Raw genomic sequence first — 20,981 nt, forward strand, 5'->3', positions numbered from 1 at the left:
AGGACGTCCGCGCCATCTTTGACAGGCAGGCCTGCCAAATTGCTTTTTGATTTCTCGGCTATTAAAAAAAATTAAAAAATGTTTAATTAAAAAAAAAATCTTGAATTGCGGCGACAGACGGACGAAACCTGAAGACGCTTTTCCGTAGCAGTTTTCCGACCAAAACGTGACAGTTTCGGCCTCGTTTCATGGCATTCGGTGTGTTAGGGGCGATCATTGTCTTTCTTCCAAATACGGCCCTGCCAACATTCTTGTCGACGTTAAGGCAACTTTTTATTACAAGTTCCGGTTTTGGGTTTTAATGACTTTTTATTACTTCTCTAAAAGAAACATTAGGGGACTTCGGATGAATGACGACGCTCGAGTCAAACACGTCACTTGTCAGAGTTTTAAAAATTTTAACGGTTCCTTTAGCGGGTAACGTAAAATGTGACAAAACAAGACTCGTTCGGTAAATAAAGTGCGATTCGCGGTGACCAAACAAGTGCCATTTCATCACTGTTGACGACATGAAAACATCATTTTGCAACTCAATTAGCGAAAATGGGACACTGACATGAGTAATTGCGCAGCTCGAACAACAACACGTTCGAACATTTGCTGCTTTTTTTTCATGTTTCTTCGTAGGATATCAAAACCAGGATTTTTTTCCAATATCAGTTATTATTTATTTATTTTTTCCATGAGCTGCCTTGAGAGACGGATCACGAAAACTCAAACCACCTTTCCATTGCGGTTCCATTGCACCTGACACGTCAGCATCGGTTTCGTTCTGCGACGTTTCGTCTGCCGAAAACGATCATCAACTTCGAATTCTAGGTGCGGTCCTGGGTGCCCCGACTCGGGAAAAAATTTAAGAAAAAATCGAACATGAAATTTTTTTTCTTAATGACTGGAAAAAATGCAGCGCCGTCGGACCCGGAAAGCGGCGATTTCCTCCCTTCTGACCGGGCCCGTATCCATCCGCGTTTGCGAGATCGCGGACGTCCCCATTTCGGACGCCCTGTAAGCCGAGTGCGGAATTTCTCTTAATAAGCCGGACAAATGCGTTCTGCACACCCCGCGAAACTGCGCACGCGCTCAAAATTTAACCGGCATATCTCAAAAACTGCACGAGCCCGAAACGTCAGAGTAGTAAAGCGAAACTTCTTTAAGTCGTTTAATCGCTTGTTCGACTTCGCTCCTGAACTTCGAAACTTTTTGCGATGTGCATAATTAATTGAAAAAAAATAAAATAAAATAAAAAAGGAAATAAAAACAATCCATAAAAGTTTCCTGCGCGCTTTCCAGCGGCAGCACTAAGCTTTCGCCCTTGGCCGTAAGATGTCGATCCCGATATTAAAACGCTCGAATCAATACTTGGCCCCTTCCGCTGTTCTCGCGAACCGCGGAAGGTCGGATGGCACGTGACTTATCCGTGATGAACCTTTGAGGAAAACAAAGGAACATAACCTGTCATCAGGCGTGCGTAATAATGGATTACTACTCGTGAGGCGGCTACTAGCGGCCGACAAGTGACCTGTATGACTGGAAAGATTACTTATATCAGTGACCCGACAAGTAGCCACATGCATGCAAATGGCCCATTATTATTATTATTAATATTATTATTATTATTATTATTATTATTATTATTATTATTATTATTATATTATTATTATTATCGTGTTATGGCGAAGGCGCATCTCGTTCGATTCGATGTCAACAACCTGGTGCGAGTAACAAAACACCAGCTCCCCCTACAAACAGCCCAAACAGTGCGCTATTAATAATATATTTTTCACTGTCACTTTTAAACCAGGCCTAGCTAATAGCTCATCTGTCTCTCTCGCTCTAAGCGCAACTCACCTGAATCGCAGTGGTTCTCTCTCGTCCGCAATGTAAAAAACAATGAAACAAACCGACCCGGATTCGCGATGGGTTCAGCAAACTTAAACGAGGTCTCTCGGTGAATTAAATGTGGTGACGTACGTAGTATACGTATTACTTTCTCATGGACACTTTCTGTTCTTATAGTACGATCTTTAACTTTTTGTTTCTCAACGAAGCCGAAATCTGTTTATGTACGTTTATTGGATATACATTCGGCTGGCGCGAACCGTGTTTGATAATCGCTGCGTATTTACCTAACAAGTGCGGAAACTCATCCGCACAACTAGCTTTTAATAGCTATTTTCTCACGACACCCCAGGAGGGTAAACATAACAAACTGGGATAGCGGTGTACGAAGCTAACACACGCGTGCGTTAGGGAAAACAAACACGCGATGGTAAACGAGCGAGGGATCTCGGTAATCACACAAGATACGGGACGGGCTGAATTGGGGAGGTTCGCGTGGGCGGGGGTCCGGGGGATGTTCCCTCAGGAAGCGCGAAATTCCGAGTACTTTCGGAAACTTAACAAAAAAACAACGAAATTTTCGAAAAAAAAAGTTTTCTCTCTTTTTCGTATATGGCCCAAGATCACGTGACGAACGATGTACGTATATAACTGGAAACGGAGGCTCTCGCCCGCGGCGCATGTGCAATATTTCGCGTTTGCGCGGCGAACGCCACTCTCCTAGCTCGTCGTGTAATAAGCTATTATCCTCAAGTGCCGAATAATACCTATCCTAAAGCTACTGCTATGCAGAAACGTCATCGTAATGTCACCATTCGCGTCTTGACAGTATCATTGCTCAAGAAGAAACTGTCATTTTTCACTCGGGTGAAACCTGAGTCCTCCCCACCTGGATAGATGTCACCCCCACCCGGACAGACGTCAAACGATCCCACCTCAAACATGCACCCGATTTTTATAGGGATTAAGTGCCGCTTTGCGCACGTCTGGCGGAATGTACCCAGAAAAAGTTTCTACACCATCTTCATCATCAGACTCCGCCGTTTTCTCTTAAAATTCGCTTTTTCTGACTTTCGAGCAACCGATTTATCACTTTCCTTTTTCTTTTCACTGAAGTTGGGTCGGAAGTAAAATACTGTACTGTCCATACCTGTCTTGGGGAAACCTTGGACCTAGTCCAGGCGGACAGAGACTTCCTCTAACTCCCGCCGGACCAAACCTGCAGCCACCAGACGCACCCCCCGAGCCAGCTCCCCCTCCAAGTTGGGGACGTCGCAGCCGCGTTTCGGGAAAGAGGGGTACGCCAGTACCGGCGGAGCAGGGGCGTTCGTGTGCTTCGATTGAAACTCAGTTTCTGGAACTGTTGAAATCAAGGTTGAGTTAACATGAGTCAAGTTCAACAAGGGCTCACGCACTACTAACAATTTCAGCCCCGAAGCTACGCACGAGATGGACTTCGTGTGCCCCCATTGGGTCGGGCAGATGACGCAGGTGAATGATGCGCTGCAAGGTTAAAGGTACCGGACATTTATGCTTTGAAACTTCGTTGAAAAGTCCCTTAGCCGACCGAATGTACAGTGGGCACAAAAAGTATTCGTGCGCATGACTAATTAATAGTAAGTATTTTTTTAAATATGTATTTGAAAAATTGTTTTTGAAAAAATTGTCATCAGCACGTCATGAAAAGCATCCGAATTGAGTCTCGACGTGCGTAATCTAACCTCAACAAATAAGGACATTGGGGAGATAAATAAAAAATTTGGGTACTTTTCAAGCCCTGTATTACCCGTTCATGAAAAAACGTGCCAATTTCTTTGTAGAGAGTCAAAAACCGCACGAAAAGTCACAATAAAGTGGCAAATTTCGTTGACTTACCTCGAAACGTTTCGGAAATGTTGGTTACAAACTGTCTTCAGGGACCGACCTTTCACACCTTGTGTGCCGAACCCGCAGCGCCATTTCGATATACTTTTACAGGAAGTTTTCGTCGTATTTTCGAACTTAGAATAGGTGGTTGAATTTGGGACACTGTGTTCGGAGACACCTCGTACAATTAGAAACGCCTCCACGCTCGCCGGATTTAAATCCTATTGAGCGCTCGCGGTCGCACTCAGAGAAACAAATTAGGAAACATAACGTAGCGAGCAGTGACGCTCTGCCAGAACGGTCTCTAATTCCTCAAGAGGTCACTGTGAATTTTTCCAATGCCGCCACGGTTACCGGGTGTTATTGATTCCCCTGGGCACCCAACGGAGTATCGAGAAATTCATTATTATCAGCTATTTCATTCTATGGCTGTAGATGTGCGAGTACGTTTCTGCTAAAATACTTATTGCGTTTTCTGCGTTGTATTTTAATATTCTATTAGGGGGGGAGGGGGAGGTTGAGACAACCTCAATTGAGTATTCAATCGAGTCGACTTTACCCATTGCGTAATATCGATTCTACTGATAAAATTCAAGGTGCGAAGAGTACGTTTTGCCCCCACTGTACGTTCAATCTGGTTACACTTTATGACATGTGATTGGTGGCATAACGCCATGCAAAGCGATGTAGGACCACAGGTACTACGTCACCAGAGTACGACTATCTGGTGCGATGGCGAACAAAACAAAGCCCGCTGGTCGTGGAAGACCTTGATCGAATAAAAATGTATTTTCATAATATAAATCAGGGACTGATAAACTGTTCGTATACTGTATATAAGTTCGACGACCCCGCGTTGCCGCCTCGGATTTAACCTCAAAAATTGAGGCCATCGCTCCACTTGGTTTACGGTCGAAAATGGAGAGGTTTAGCGACAACCGGAGTTGTCCGCAATGAAAATTGCCCGTAATGGAGAATTCGGTCGCGATAGAACGATGATCGCTGCATGCAGGCCGCTCCAGGTCTCCTCGGGGAAGATTTAACAGGACTCGGAAAAATACGAGGGAAACAATCGGTTACGGTTGCAGAGACACGCACGCCACTGGCTGATGGAAGTTGCAGCATCCCGTGGGGCTAGTTGCCCAAGAGCGAGACATGAAGGCAACCGAAGGGTTGCACGGCTGCCTCATGTATGAGCTTCGAAAACGGACACCTCGTATACAGGGTTGGTCACGTGACGAGTTCATTAGAAAGCTTTTGACTCGGTCACTTTTTTTTTTTTTTTTGAGTTGTACTAAGTATTTTCAAAATGGCGGCGCTTCCGGTGGCACCGGAAGCAGCTGTCAGCTTCGTTATTTTAAACAGAACTCAGCAATTTTTCTCGGCCCCTTTGGGATTTCTCGTCAAGTTCCAAGAGCAGTTCGCGTTAAGTGTCTCGGGTCGAAAAGCTACTGTTTCGGATCTATACCGGAAAATCTGAAAATTTTGACAGCTTCACGATCTCGGGGAAATCGAAATCGTGCGCTCATCCCCGCGATTCCCGCGTTCAGTGGTCCAAGGAGACCTACGCCGAGCTACGTTTTGACATATTTCAATCTGATGACAGCTCTTCCACAACCCCTTCCCTGGCCAGGATCCCTGCAGGGAATGTCCCTAATGTTTGATGCAGAATTAGATTCTAGACCCGGAAATGCGTTAAGGTACGGGGCGTCCGCACCTGAACCAAACAAGTCATTGAGATTTGACGTCGTGCAGCTTCGGAGGTTCCCGGGGATTCCTTGTCAAATCGAGACACGTCAAAACAGTGCGGTTAGCGCGCAATGCCAGTTTACGTTGGATCTTGCGGGTGTCAAAATTGAAGTGCGGATGTCAAAATTTTTAAAGTTTCCGGCATAGCGCGGAAACGGTAAATTTCCGACTTGAACCATTTTCCACGGGCTGACCGTAAAATTCGACGAAAAATCTGAAAATGACAAGAAAATTTGGGGGTTGAAATAACGAGGCCGGTAGCTGCATTCGGCGCCATTTTGAAAATGCTTCTCCCAGATTTAAAATGGCCGAGCCTGGCCCGAAATCAAATCGCATTGGGATGGGAAATCGAAAATGCCCTAATGAACAGGTCGCGGGACTAACCCTGTGCATCGAAATCGAGCGAAATTTCAGTGATGCGTTAATTTGAAGGCAACGCATGTAGGTTTCTCCTTTGGAGTGACCGACACTTAATCTTGCGTCAAATCGTGAGCACCGAGTGCGCATGTCCCGCTTTGCGAATTTCGGACAATTAAGCGCGCTACCGCGCATGCGCAGGGCGACTGATTCAAATTTCAAAGCGAGCACGAATCCAAGAGAACGCCTTTTCCGAATTGATTAGATCCATTTCGTATTTATCTGAATGTTGTAAAGGTACGAAAATGCTTGGAACACATTCCGTTTATCTCCTATTTTCAGTTCGTTTTGTTTATTTACATTATTCCGTGATATCGAGTTCCCTTCTCGCGGTTCGGACTAGAAAACACTTCGGGACGCCAAGAGGCGTTCGTTTACTGCATCGGTTGGGGGAAAAAACCTCAGAGAGATTTGAGAGCGGCGAAAAGCGCGAATTACGAGCCTTCGGCGGACGTTCCGACCCTAAAACATACCTCCAAATCAATTAGGGAGCGGCTGACCGTACGTGACGGTGATGTGACGATCTGGCCTGCCGAAAGCCCCGATCCGAACCGCATGGACAACCTTTGCGACGGAATTAACAGAGGAATTCGCGAGGAAAGAGTAACAAAAATGGCGGCCTCGTTCGAAGGAGTCCAAAACGCGCGCTCGAAACTCTCGGTATCCGAAGGTTGTCTCGAAGAGTTACTGAAGTTTACGGGGAGTGGTTAAAAGTAGGGAGTGCGCTACCAGGCGTTAAAAGAAAATGATTTAATTGTTTGTTGTGTGGTACAGGGAGGAAAAGTCGAGTCTGTAAAGCTGCTCTACGTGGTGGCGATAGTGCTCACAACGATTGTCCAATTCGACCTCCACCACCGTCCATTGTGCCGCACGGGAGCGGCACGTGCTTCCCCTATCGAACCAACATTTTTCACATATATATATTTTTTTTAATGGGTTAATTTTATCGGTGGATCGTGAACATAAAGAAAAATAATTATTTATTTTATAAATAATTTATTGTTCAATGGATTACGATCTGAATATATTGAGTTGATTCGGTCACCACATCAGCTTAAGAACTAACTAGGAAAAAACATGCTCGTTTTGAGCCCCTCCCCGAAAATACCATCGTTAGCCAGACTAATAAATCTGTTGGTCTATGTTATGACTGCAACCAACAAACCCATGTAAGATCCGAATCTCCCTCGGCATCCCTAACATTAGCCTAAGACAATTTATGGTCTTCTAAACGTAACACTCGGTCATAGAATTATGTATATGTTTATACCATCAAGGCAATAAGCCTTTATGGGGTGATCATATAACTCTTCCCTCCTTAAGCCTGAGAAAAAGGGGCTTTTTCGAAGGAATCGAGTTTTATGTCCATCTTTACAGTTTGTTTTTTTCCTTAAGATAAAATATATGATTAGTATAAATATTATAAAAATTATGAAAATTATTAAAGTTATAAATATACCGAAGTCTCCAATTTCGGAGTTTGGCAATGGGTGGATGGTTTGAGAATAGTGTCAACAGATTTTTATCGAGAGCATTGGAAGAAGACTAGTTCAGGAGAATTGGGTAATGAGGGATTAGATAATTCTTTGATTTTGAATTAGGCTCACGCTAGTAAGGATGAGAGCATCGGGATGAACGTTATTGTTTCTGTAATCAAGATCGTCTTTTAACGTTCTGTGGGTGTCTTTGGGCTTTGAAAGTGACTATTTTGTATTTAGGTTGTAATTTGGGATTCAGTTTTTTTGGAGTTGATATTAGTTGCTTGGTTTCCTCGGGAATTTCGGGATCATCTTCGCGGTTTTTGTTTAACTTTCCTAGTATTTTTGCCTTTTTCGCGCTTAATTTCACATTAATGGAATTGTTGAGTTCTTGGAAGATTTGGGATAGGTCATGTATGTAGTCAGTCTGTAGCTGATTTAGAGTTTTATCGAAATTTAGTTGGTAGTTCAGGTTTCCTTTTATAATTTGGAAGGGAGTGTAGTCGTGAGAAGAATGGATGCTGTTGTTGTAACTTAGAAGGGCAATGTCCAATAGTTCTTGAATGGTTTTCGAGCGGTGGCTACTTCTTAAGGCAACAAGCCCTTCTTTTAAGGTTGAGTGGAACCGTTCTATAGGAGAATTTGAATTTGGATTGTAAGGTGTCGTGAAATGTAATTCGATTTTGTATGTTTTGCATAGATCCTGAACTAAATTGTTTTTAAAAGTTCTTCCATTATCAGTAGTGATCTTTGAGGGCGTTCCATGGTGCGAGAAAAATTTAATTAAGTTTTGACAAGTTTCTATAGAGGTTTCGTTAGTGGGATAGGCAGATGCAAATTTTGAAAAGTTATCTATTATGGTTAAATATTTTTGTCCGGATATCGAATATGTGTCTATGTAAATATGCTCAAAGGGTCGAGAACCGGTCGGTGTAGGTTTCAATATGACTTTATATGGGTGTCTGTCGTATTTCGTTTTTTGACAAATATCACACGTGTTGATGAAGTCTATAACGTTCTTTTCTAGGCTGGGCCAGTAATATACTTGCTTTATGTTTTTGATATTTTCAGTAATTCCTCTATGTGTTGTCTTAGTTGTGTGATATCTTTCGATTATTTCAGCTTGATCGTCAGGATTAGTGACATCTTCTAACAAGGTATTAGAGATCACGAGGGTATAAGAGTTGTTCTGGAATGTTTCCCGAAAAATTTTCAATATTATCGGTTCGAGTTCTTTTGAAGGGAAATGTAAACAGTAAGTATCGGGGGACAGGTGTTGTACAAAAAGTTCTTGAATTTCCTCTGTTGCCGGATTTTTATTTATAAAAATGACCAGTCTTCTTTTCGTTTTGAATAGTTCGGTTCTCGTGATGTAAGGTTTTTGACTTTCTGTCCACTTAAAAATTAGCTGATTTTTATAAGTATTAATACTTTTATTCACGTAGGGTGCTCCCAATATGGGATTTTCATAAGATGTATGGATGGTATCGGTCTCTGGGTCAATGTTTTCTTTTACTTCAGGCCTCTCGGGGATGTAAACATCTTCGTCAGCTGTTTCTGTGCTCTCGGTTCTTGTGCTTAGCTTACCGAGTTTTTCCTTAGGTGGTTTTATTTGAATGTCCGAGACTACGGTAATCTTTTGTTTTTTTTTAGTTTTTGTAGGGGTTTCGAATAAGTTTTCCTGTGTTTCGAAAAAATGTTTAATCCTGTCGTGCCACAGATACTGATCCTCATCGGTCCTTTTTTTTTCGACATCAGTCGATACATGTGTATGTGATGGTTCCGTTTCTAGAAGATTTATTTCTTTAGACGGGCGTGAAAGGGCGTCTGCATTTGAATTTTTCGAACCTTTTTTGTACTGAATTGTATAATCATATTCTTGTAGTTTCAATCTCCATCGCACTAATTTAGAATTGGGTTCTTTTATAGAGAATAACCACTGGAGAGGTTTATGATCGGTAATTATGGTAAATTTAGTGCCGAATAGATAAGGCCTGAAATACTTTGTAGCCCAAACAATGGCTAAAAGCTCTTTTTCGATAGTGGAGTAATTACATTCTGCGTTATTAAGGGTTCTACTCGCGTAGGCGATGGGTAGGTCTTTTCCTATGGGTCCTTGTGATAGTATAGCACCGATTGCGTAGTCTGATGCGTCTGTCGTGAGTATAAAAGGTTTGGTAAAGTCGGGATGGCATAGAATAGGATCGTTCATTAAAATTTCTTTGCAAAGATTGAAGGCATCTGTGAATTGCTTATTGTGCGTTATTTTAATATTCTTCTTTAAACATTGTGTTAAAGGTTTGGTAATTTTGGCAAAATTTTTTATGAACTTCCTATAATAACCAATTAGGCCAAGAAATGATTTAATGTCCTTGGGGGTCCTGGGAATAGGAAAGTTTCGTATGGCGATTACCTTTTTCGGATTTGGTTTGATTCCGTCAGGAGTTACAACGTGGCCCAAAAATTCGACGGTTTTCTTTAGGAATTCAGATTTATCCAGCTGAATTTTAAGGTTACTTGAGATAAGACGATCAAAGACTAGTTTCAAGGAGTTTAAATGTTCTTGCAAACTGGTGGAATAGATGATAATGTCGTCCATGTATACAAGGCAGATTTTCCCTTGTAGTCCACGTAAAACATTATCCATTGCACGTTGAAAGGTGGAAGGCGCGTTCTTTAAGCCAAAGGGCATTCGAGTAAATTCGTAATGTCCGTTCTCTGCGTTGAACGCGGTCTTCTCTATGCTATCAGAATCCATCTCAATTTGATGGAAACCACTGGCTAAATCAAGCGTCGTAAAGTATTGACATTTACCCAGTTTGTCTAAAATATCTGTAATATTTGGCAGGGGATATCTGTCGTCGGTTGTCTTTTCGTTAAGTTTGCGGTAGTCAATGACTAGTCTCCATTTTCGTTTGCCGGATGCATCTATTTTTTTTGGAACTATCCAAACTGGGGAGCTCCATGGAGAGTTCGAAGGTCTTATGATCTTGTCTAGTAACATTTGGTTGATTTGACTATGTATTTCCTCTTTGTGAATGTATGGATACCTGTAATTTTTTGCATGGACTGGTATCTCATCCGTTGTTCTGATGACATGTTTCACTTGATTTGTGAAAGTCAAAGGAGTATTTGGCTTGTATAAGACTCGATTATATTTCTTTAATAATTTCATTAGTTCAGTTCGTTCTTCCGAATTCAACTGTTCGACTCGAACTAAAGATTTATACTCAATTTCCTCATGCTGCGTTTCTTGACTTTGCTCGATATCACCTTTAAAATGAAAAAACTCAAAATTGTCCACATTTATAGGTTCGAGAAATAGATTGTCGTTTATGTTGTAATTTAGTGTGACGGTTTGGTCAGTATGATTAAGGATTTCCATAGTATAGGTTTGATCGTGGATGGTTACTAGCGTTGGTTGAATTTCGATTTGTTCATTTCTGAAATGATTAATTATGTACGTAGTTTCGTTAGGTAATTTAGTTTTGAAAATTGTTCGTTGTATAGTTTTAGGAGAAAGTTCAATCATAAAATTGTCAAAATCCTTTCTGTAGGAAAAAGGGATTGATATGTATTCGTTCTTTAAAGTTTCATTTTTCAAGTCGATGTTTAGTTTTAAGCTGCAAAGGTCTCTGATTCCTAGTACTCCATCAAAGTACTCATGGAATGGATAGAGGATAAATTCTATTGATTTCGAAATGCCGTATCCTGAAAGTAGGGGAATCTTTGCTCTAGCTGTTGTCTTTTTCGAACCTGCGCACGTTTGGAGGATGCTACGATAGGGGATAATGGTTTCAGGATAGAATGTTTCGGCTATGGAAGGTCTCAGAATAGAAACATAAGAACCTGTGTCTACAAGCAATTTTATGTTAGAATTTGGGATCTGAATATAGGGTAGCTGATTTATCTGATGGCTGTTAAGGCTTAGACAGGGTTCTTTTCCAAGGCTTGTAAGTGAAAATTTTCAATTTGATCTGCTAGGCTTTCGACATTTTCCTCAAATCCAGCATCATCATCGGCTTGAATGTCTAATTCGTCAGGATAGGTATCAATGGTTTCATTATTCTCTAAATGAGTAAGTTCTTGTACCGTATATTTAGGTCGTTCTGTTAAATGCGCACGGGGTTGATAGTAATTTTGTTGGGGTCTGACGTGAGTTAACCTTCCTTTTATGGTGCTAACTCCGGACATGGGTCGCGGGTAGTTTTGTTGGGGTGCTTGATTAAATCTTATTTGAGGTATTTGGTCAAATCTTCTTTGATTGGGACTGAAAGATGAATTTTGATGAGTTATTTGATTGGTGATGGGTGTAGTATTTTGATTTCTGTTTGGGTTGTGATTTCGAAAGAGTTGTGGATTATGTGAGGGTGGTTTTGCCCTTTGCAAATAGTTATTTTTAAAGGTTGTTTGACTGGTTAGTATTTCGTAATTTGTAATGATGTCGAGGGCGGTGTTAAGATTTTGTGGGTTTTGGACTATGAGTAAGGTCCTTAATTCATTCGAGATGTTTGACAGGAGGTTTTGAGTTGCCGTTAGTTCCGTCTGAGAAATCAATATTGTTCGAGCTTCGGCATTGTTGACTTCGGTACATATTTTAGTACTAATTTTCGTGACTAAGGCTTTGAGCGTCTGGACATAGTCTTGAATTGACTCGTTTTTTCTTGTTAGGAATATAAGTTGCTGCTGTAAGTTGGCCCTTGTGATGGGATCGCTGAATTTTTGCTGTAAAGCAATCCTGATCTCAGCCCAGGTTTTTAAATCTGGTCGAGTTAAAATAAAATCTTCAGCTTCATTTATTATTTTTGACTTTATAGCAAGCAATACATATTCCTGTTGAGATGGGTCGTTATTAAAGTATCGTGTGTGAAAAGTATCAATTTGGGTTATGAAGAATTCTAAGCGGGATGGTGTCCCGTCAAAAGTTTTCAAGAGAGTGACAGTCGATCTCAAAGCGTCGGCCATCTTATTTACGTCTAGTACACTTATTTCGTTGTAGAGTTGCTTAATATAGGTTTCTGAATTTGAACTATTACTAGCGTCTAAATGTTTCCCGATTCGTGGATAAGTTATCTCACTTAATGTTTGCTTCTTGAATTTTTTCATGAACTAATAACAGGTTGTCTAGCTAAAGGAGACGACTCACTGTGTTTCCAGCTTCCTTCCTGTATCAAACGGAGTTTCGCCAAGGAGATTCACTTCTCAGGTAGGCTTCCGTTTGTAGTGGACACCAGCGTAGGCCAATATGTCCTTCTGGTGCACTGTCGTGTGCCAGGAGTCTCAAGGTCTGGTCCGTGGTTGGGGAGATCCTTTCTGAACTGTTGGAACAGAAGGTGCCAGTTGGGGTGGTCTTCGAAAAAGTGGAGATCACGAAGATGTAACGCCTCTTAGTTGGGTCGTCAACACTCGAACACTCGATTTTCCGAATTTTTCACTTTTCTGATACACCCGAAAGGATCCTACCGACTGCGCCAATTTTATCGGTGGATCGTGAACATAAAGAAAAATAATTATTTATTTTATAAATAATTTATTGTTCAATGGATTACGATCTGAATATATTGAGTTGATTCGGTCACCACATCAGCTTAAGAACTAACTAGGAAAAAACATGCTCGTTTTGAGCCCCTCCCCGAAAATACCATCGTTAGCCAGACTAATAAATCTGTTGGTCTATGTTATGACTGCAACCAACAAACCCATGTAAGATCCGAATCTCCCTCGGCATCCCTAACATTAGCCTAAGACAATTTATGGTCTTCTAAACGTAACACTCGGTCATAGAATTATGTATATGTTTATACCATCAAGGCAATAAGCCTTTATGGGGTGATCATATAACTGTACGAAAATGCTTGGAACACATTCCGTTTATCTCCTATTTTCAGTTCGTTTTGTTTATTTACATTATTCCGTGATATCGAGTTCCCTTCTCGCGGTTCGGACTAGAAAACACTTCGGGACGCCAAGAGGCGTTCGTTTACTGCATCGGTTGGGGGAAAAAACCTCAGAGAGATTTGAGAGCGGCGAAAAGCGCGAATTACGAGCCTTCGGCGGACGTTCCGACCCTAAAACATACCTCCAAATCAATTAGGGAGCGGCTGACCGTACGTGACGGTGATGTGACGATCTGGCCTGCCGAAAGCCCCGATCCGAACCGCATGGACAACCTTTGCGACGGAATTAACAGAGGAATTCGCGGGGAAAGAGTAACAAAAATGGCGGCCTCGTTCGAAGGAGTCCAAAACGCGCGCTCGAAACTCTCGGTATCCGAAGGTTGTCTCGAAGAGTTACTGAAGTTTACGGGGAGTGGTTAAAAGTAGGGAGTGCGCTACCAGGCGTTAAAAAAAAAAGATTTAATTGTTTGTGGTGTGGTACAGGGAGGAAAAGTCGAGTCTGTAAAGCTGCTCTACGTGGTGGCGATAGTGCGCACAACGATTGTCCAATTCGACCTCCACCACCGTCCATTGTGCCGCACGGGAGCGGCACGTGCTTCCCCTATCGAACCAACATTTTTCACATATATATATATTTTTTTTAATGGGTTCCAATGTCCTCGTTATCGACTTAGTGCTAAAGCTCTCCATTCCTCGTTATTGGAAATAAAAGGCCAAGTCAATGCGATCGAGAGTGAAACAACACAACACACAAACAACTGCCTCTGGCATACTTGAATCGAGATCACTGAACTATTGAGGGTCAGAACTACAAAATGCGGTTTTATTTTATTTATCTGCCTTTGCACCGCTGAATTGTTAGAATTCAATGGGAGTAGATCGCAACGTGGCGAGAACTTTCCGCCAGCGGTGGGATTTGACCCGATTCCGCGGGGCGAAAGGAAAACTCACCACTCGCGACGCCCTTAAGCCAAAACTGCGTGTCGCAACGTGAACAATTGCGTTAAGTCGACGGCTGCAAACTCGGTCGGTCCGATCGCAGCCCAAAGAGACCACTTTCGATGTTTTGGCAAGTTCGTTGAACTTGGTCCTCGTCATCGGAACCTCTCGCCGAAGAATTTTCATTTAAGGGAACGCGGGTACCGCCGTCCTCCACCAGCGAGGACGGCGGCTTTTGTCCGATCGAATTCTCCCAACGGCCTCTTTACGGGAGAAGATCCCGGTTTGAACAATGAGGAGCGCTCATTTATTCATACTTGCCCCCGTTTCCTATTTAAGGGCGGAAAAGTGGAACGGCGGGTAGCACAAACGTCGCCCCCTTGAACGTTATTTTTAGACGCGGCGTCCTGATTTCCAGAGAAAAGTGGCGAACATTGAAATGAGCCTTGACAAGTTCGAATTAAAAAAGCAAAAAAAAAAGGCAGTTCGGTGTCGGCCGACTCTTCTAAGCCGGTGGGCCCCAAACCCTTCCGTTCGAAGCTCCAAAGTGGCTAAATGTGGATCAACTCGTATCGGAAACTCGGGTGAACAACCGCAGTCGACTTTCTGGGCTTTCAGGGTTACGAGAGAACAGGCCTGGACTGCGCCCGTGGGGACTCGCGTTGTTTTCGGGCCGCTTTCGCGGATCGTCCGATAAGAACTACGTCCGCAAGAAATCGCTCACAAATTTGATTTCGTTGCGATTCCTGAACGCGACCTGGGAGTGCACGGGGTGGCCCAAAAACTCTTCGCTTCCGTTAAACCGACAACTCGAAAGCGCATACGGGGGAGCGCGGCCCCTCGAATGGGTCGCCGGTCGCGGCCCCCTGTCACATGCAAAATGGGGAAATGTATATCATGCTTTTTCCATTGCTTCGATAACAGTTGGATGTCGATGTGGAAGTTGTGGGGAGCATTAAGCGGAACCTCGCAGCGAGCAGGGCATTCATCAAGCTGGTCGGTCCTCACCGTCGATCATCTGACATTTGACTTCAGATGAAGGCGTTTCTTTGATATCTCAGCAGTTCCCACCTTCTGACGATCACCCTGTATGGTTGGAGTTGCTCGCGCAACCCAATCGAGAGACGAATTTCCGATTTAAACAGCGAAAATCGGTGTGCGGTTCCTGGACCACCCCGCGGAGGCGCGCACGCGCAGAGCGCTTCGCGGCCCTCTCATACGTACTGTGTTTTTCTTGACTTTTTTGGTCAATACTGCCTCAATTACCGCGGTAATGAACTGTTTCGCGCACGAAGCGATCAAAATCGAAGGAGCGAACGTCCTAATCATTGTAAAACCGGCCATATGATCAAAGGCAAATAAGAGTTCAATGATTTCCTTCAAATGTAGAACGTGGGGCTAACCACCTTTGAGCGGCGAAGTGAAAGTGAGCAGTAAAAAACAAAAGTGGGCATAATAGATGAAACAATAACGGTTGAATATATTTGTCCTGCTTTCTTCATAATCTATCCTGAATTGCCTTCACGGGCAGTGCGCGAGAAAAAAAATTTCTATTAAATTGCAACAAATGCTTTATCATCAGCAATTATCGCAAGCGCGGCAACGCGATCAATTTTTTTTAGGATTTTGGCATATTGCTCGCTTAGGTTCGCTCAAGTCTCGCGCAGGCCCACTTGGCGTCACCTAAGCGTCGTACAGAGGTGCTTAGGTCGCTCGAGTGTCGTGCAGACCTGCCTAAGCTCGCGCAAGTGTCGAACAGACTTGCTCAAGTGTCGTGCAGACTTGCCTGAGCTCGCGCAAGTGTCGAACAGACTTGCTCAAGTGTCGCGCAGACTCACTTGAGGAATCCATCGACTGCCGACGGGCGTGTGTCACGAAATTAGGCTGCATGTTCTCAATAGCTAAAAATAAAGCAGAACTCTTATACGGACGCTTCCAGATCTTCATCGGACGTCCCCTCAACTCGGAACCTCTTTCGTTTAATCGAGTTTTTCCCTCTCCGCCCCCATTTCCCAGTCATTTGCAAAAATATCAACGAGCCCACGTGACTCCCTCATAAGATATGCGCATTGTGCTGCTCCCCATTTGGACCTCGAACACGCATTAGATTTTCATAATTGAAGTGTATAAGAAGACCTTTAAGGCATGCCAGACATATTTCAAAACACGACGCGGAACGGGGCGTTTTGTGAGCCTCGGGGTCTTTAAAGGCTCCGCCACAGGCACATAATGCGATACCTTTTGTTACAAGTGCGTCAATACCAGAACGAACCCATTTTGGGGCTTTCAGACGTCAAGAACTGTTGCGAATTTATCGAAGGTAATGGGCACATAGCCGTATTGAAATTTCGATTTTTTCCCTTAATGACCATCGTAAAGGCCGTTTTATGCGCGCCGCAGTGAGCTACGATCGTCGGTTAGGACGCATGCTCAGTGCGATACAGGGTGTCCCACAATTAGGTGCCAATCCTTAAACGTCGTTGTCTACGCGCAAAAGCACTACCAAACTGGTAGATAAACGTGTGTCCTGTGGTGCCCCCTACCGGAGGTAGAGAGCGCAGCAATGAGATTATTTTTTAAGTCTATAAAATTTTGGTATTTTCACAGATTTTGAGGTGCTCCCTCCAAATATCTGATCGAAGTGCTTAACCATGAATCATAGGTCATAGAGGGGGTTTGCGTTGCAAAAGCACTCGTATTTTTTTATTGGGTGCAAATTTTGCATGTCTTTGTCAAAAATACGCGAACTGGGAGTTTTTTACTCGGAGAAGGTACTTTTGAATGAAACCTCTCACCGTTTTTGGAAAAAACACAATTCAATGAACGGTTTGGGTTTTCGAACGAAAACGGCAAGCGACGTGCTAAAACGACATCTTTGGGGCGACTCACGACACCCTGTAGATTCCCGGCATCGGAGGGCACGTCCAACGACGCGACTCCAAAGAGGAGAACTATATTCCGAACTGGAGCTAAACATTTCAATAACTGGGAGAAAACTAGCAACTTCGCGCTCTCCAACTCGGAAAAAGGGTCTGCAGACTTACGCTTACACGGACTTTTCGCCTTGTTTTCGGCAGCGGTTGAGAGGATGCAACATGACTGCGGGGCACCCTGGAGAGTGCCCGTCAATAAAAGGCACCGAAACGCACACTTCTGGTCAACAAGGGCCGCACCGTAGTGGACGTACGACAACCCGCGGCAATTTCCCTTATGCCGCCATTTTGATATTTGTTGCTGGTAGCCATGTTGCTAATGTTCGCATCTCAGTGACGTGTGCCGAAACTCACCATTTGGTCCCATGAACTACCTTTGCCCGAACGCGGGCTATCTGCTCCGCATCATGTTGCGATTATGCAATTTAGCAATAGAAATCTATATAGAAATCGAAAGTTCCTTTCTCCGCCAGGCAAGGAGCAACGGCAGCATCACCCATGAAGAAGACATTGGACAGTTCGACGAACCGGCCGAGAATGTAAGTTAGTGGGTCACGGTATCCATGGCCGGCAACGTTCAATTGAGCTGCGACGTTGCCGCTTCGCCTGTATTTTTGCGCTCGTTTACTACACGTCCCCTCAGTCACCGACGTTCGGATATTTTCTCGACGGCGCTGAGGCGACTCAAAGATAACGAAAGGGAAAAAAGCGCGTTCTCCCTTCTCAGGAGACGGATTTGGCGCCTTCGACCAGCAGCGAATGGAGCGCGTCCAGGTGGACGGACTCGGCTGGATCGGTCGGAGCCGAAAAGATTCCGGCCAATTTTGGCACCTGACGAAAAACTGTCAAAACTCAACAAGTGAGCGTCGCCGCGCCGGCAACGCCGCACCGCCGCTCGAGCCAGTATTCTGAGCGGCACACCGCGAAGTCGGCACACCGCACGAATGCGAGTGATCTCTCGTTTTTAGCGAAAAGAAAACAAAAGTTACGTGCGACTTTTTCAAGTAAACAAACCAAATAAACAGTGAGAACCACCAGGTTCTATGAACCGAGCCAGAGTAACAAATCGACCTTTTAACAGAAAAAACTGAATATGACTGTGAACGATTTCAAAGAAACGGCCTGCGCCATCGTCCAGCCGGCGGTGGAAGATATGGACGTTGAGGGTGAGGTGGTGATCGGTCCCGAGGGAACCCACGAGGAGAACCTGCTGGGACAGATTTTGGCCGGTAAGTCTCACACCTTCACACACTGTTTCGATTTGTTTGAAATTAGCGCCATTTCGAAAATGCGCGAACGTTTGCGATAAAGTAAAAGTGAAAAAAAGCTGCCTGTGCTCTCCAACCTGGATGTCTGTGCGAGCATAAAATCCACAAAGGCATTGATTTGATCGAACAGGCCGCGAGTTTTCACTTTTCAGCAACATGGAAGTATTTAGGCCAATCTGCTCCCTGTGCGAGGTTAGTTCGTTGACTCGGCCTTCACAACCACAACCATTCTCTATCTCTTTTCTGCACCGAACGACACGCGTGCTTCAAGTTTCGCTGGCGCTTTTGCCTACATCTCTATGCTTTAAATAACCCATAAACTAATATTAGGAAATCAGATGTGGCGTAATATGATGACGCAACTAGTGCGGCCAGAATGTGCACTCAAATTGGATGCGCGGAATGTGTGTGGTCCGAGGGGGGTCAGAGTTGTCCTCGCAAGTTTTGCAAAAGGTCCTCAATAGCGCAAAATGGCACGGGACGAGTGCGAACACGCAGAACATTGCAGGATCCGCGGGCCGACGTTGTCGCCGTGACGTTCCTGACAATTGTCCGTCGCCTTCGGCACTCGCCCCGATCGAAAAACGAACGATCGTCGACTCGGGGTGTCGCCGGGGGGGGGATCGTCATCGGAAAAGTCCGATTTTCGTCCCCGATTTCGAATTTTGGAAAACCAGCGGAAAGGGCGCTCCGTCGATTCCCAACTCGCCGACCTGGCGACTGTTCGACGACGGTCCGCGCCGACACGATCGCTCCAAGTGCGGCCGGGCGGCCGCGATAGTAGGCCGCCGATCTCCTCGATTCATGCAAAGCTGCGTAGCCTCGTCCCCAGGGCAAACACTTCTTTTTTTAAAACACTCTCGAATGTTTTCGTTATCGAGGTTGAATCGGCGAGCAGCGAGGCTAGTGCATTAGCCCCGACTCGCCTTCCTATCGAATGTGGGACAAGATGAAATTAAAACTGGAGGTTAAGTGCCGGCCGACGGTGCCATATTTAGTAAATTTCAGCGAATCGACAATCCGCCCGGAGGCTTCCCCTGTCGCTGTCGATTGAGCCGTCGTAGATTTTTCGACGCGACTCCGTAACGCCGGCAACGTCGCACGGTGCCGGCCAATAAGATATCTGTAATATTGTGGCCTCCAAACGCTCCCGAGTTCATCGACACGTCGACACAGATATAGCAGTTAAATGGGTTACCTGCTTGCCGCTCACATCTAATCTGCCTTTGTGATAAAGGTGGTTGAATTGCACTTATTAATAAAGCCTTCGGCGCGCCTCAGGGCCCCCTTGGGAGGTGGTTCGTACGTTGACTCGTTAAACTGTCTCCTCGTTAAGTAACGTCGAAATGATCGGCAGGAGAAAGTCGCACTGCCTCCGAAAAGTACCAGCTGTTTGTAAACGAAAGTGAAATCCTGCAGGTAAAAAAGTTAAAACTGGTGGCGAAGAAAGTGAAACTCAGATTGAAGAATCTCTTTCTCGTCCTCGCCCGCGATGGAGCTCGGTACATTATGCGTGTGCCTACTTTCACCTTTCGCTGTCAATGGCACTGCCTACACGTCCTCCGATTGATAATTAAAACTTGAAGGTGCTCCATCGAATCACCTTCTGGAATTGCGACGTAAGCTGTAATACCTTACAAACGATGGTTATTTACGTCGCAAGTCCAATGGGCGATTTGCTACAGCGTTCGTTTTTACGGACGAGGCGATGTCAGAAGCCAATTACGGCAGGTGACGGGTGCTTCAACAACGCCCAATGTACGCTCATTCATATTATTTCACTGCGCATTGTCGCTCAATTGGCGAGGGACTCGTTTCCGAAGTCGCAAGACACGCCATTTCTTGAAAAAATGGCGAACGCACCCCTTGACTGTGCGGCCCCTGCGGACGCAATTGAGACTAATCGAAACTAGCGAGGGTCAAACGCGCACATTTCGCAAATATCCGACCATTCACACGCAAAAAGGCTAACGTTCCATTAGGAGAGTGTCTGTTGAAAAATTGCTTTTTTTCCAAATCGCAGATGCTCAGCTACAACATTGGAGCACCGACTTGCTAGCCGCAAATCGACTCACTTGATTTCCCCTGAAACTAGGAAGGGCCCTTTGCGGTACTTTTTGTTGGATAACCTGGCGCATTACGGCCACGGCACAGTAAAGCGAGTAGCATTATAGTCCTAGGAGAACATGACACATGCGGTTGCAATGGGTCTGACAATGGTCGACTGACGCGCGTGAACTTCTTTCCGGCTGTCAATTTACGGATTGCATCAATATTATTAATTTTATCGTTGTTTAGTAAATTATCGCTCAGCTTTTTGCGCCCTCGCGCGCTCCTCATCTGACAGAAGCTGACGCGTTCTCCCCTGCGAGGCGTTCAAATATGGGGCAGAGCTGTGACGAGTTTGACGCACGACAGTTGGTTCTGCCAATACGTCAAAGTTGTCAATAGTCCAGACAGATGTCGAACTGTCGTTCGTTTTCATCTCTCGTCTCTCAATTTGCCCGAAGTCACGCTGCGCAAAGTGGCAGGGACTGAAAAATTTAAGTCTGTCTCTGTCGCTATTGTGCGCTGAGCGCGACCTGCGGTCCCTCA

General features: G+C 44.5%; 1 protein-coding gene across 2 annotated transcripts in view; it reads left to right on the forward strand.

Annotated features, from left to right (window-relative positions):
- Eip75B (Ecdysone-induced protein 75B) overlaps positions 1-20,981 on the forward strand; it is a 78,082-nt gene that overhangs the window by 7,917 nt on the left and 49,184 nt on the right. The window contains exon 1 of one of the 2 annotated variants that reach the window (XM_066301185.1): positions 18,034-18,347. The exons of the other annotated variant lie outside the window; for it this stretch is intronic. Coding sequence (XP_066157282.1) covers positions 18,212-18,347 — 136 coding nt within the window. The 5' untranslated portion in view covers positions 18,034-18,211. Of the gene's footprint in view, positions 1-18,033; positions 18,348-20,981 lie in introns of those variants that run through there. 2 annotated transcript variants of the gene reach the window in all.

This window comes from Euwallacea fornicatus, chromosome 38 (assembly GCF_040115645.1).
Source record: "Euwallacea fornicatus isolate EFF26 chromosome 38, ASM4011564v1, whole genome shotgun sequence".
In the NCBI taxonomy this organism is placed as follows: Eukaryota; Metazoa; Arthropoda; class Insecta; order Coleoptera; family Curculionidae; genus Euwallacea; species Euwallacea fornicatus.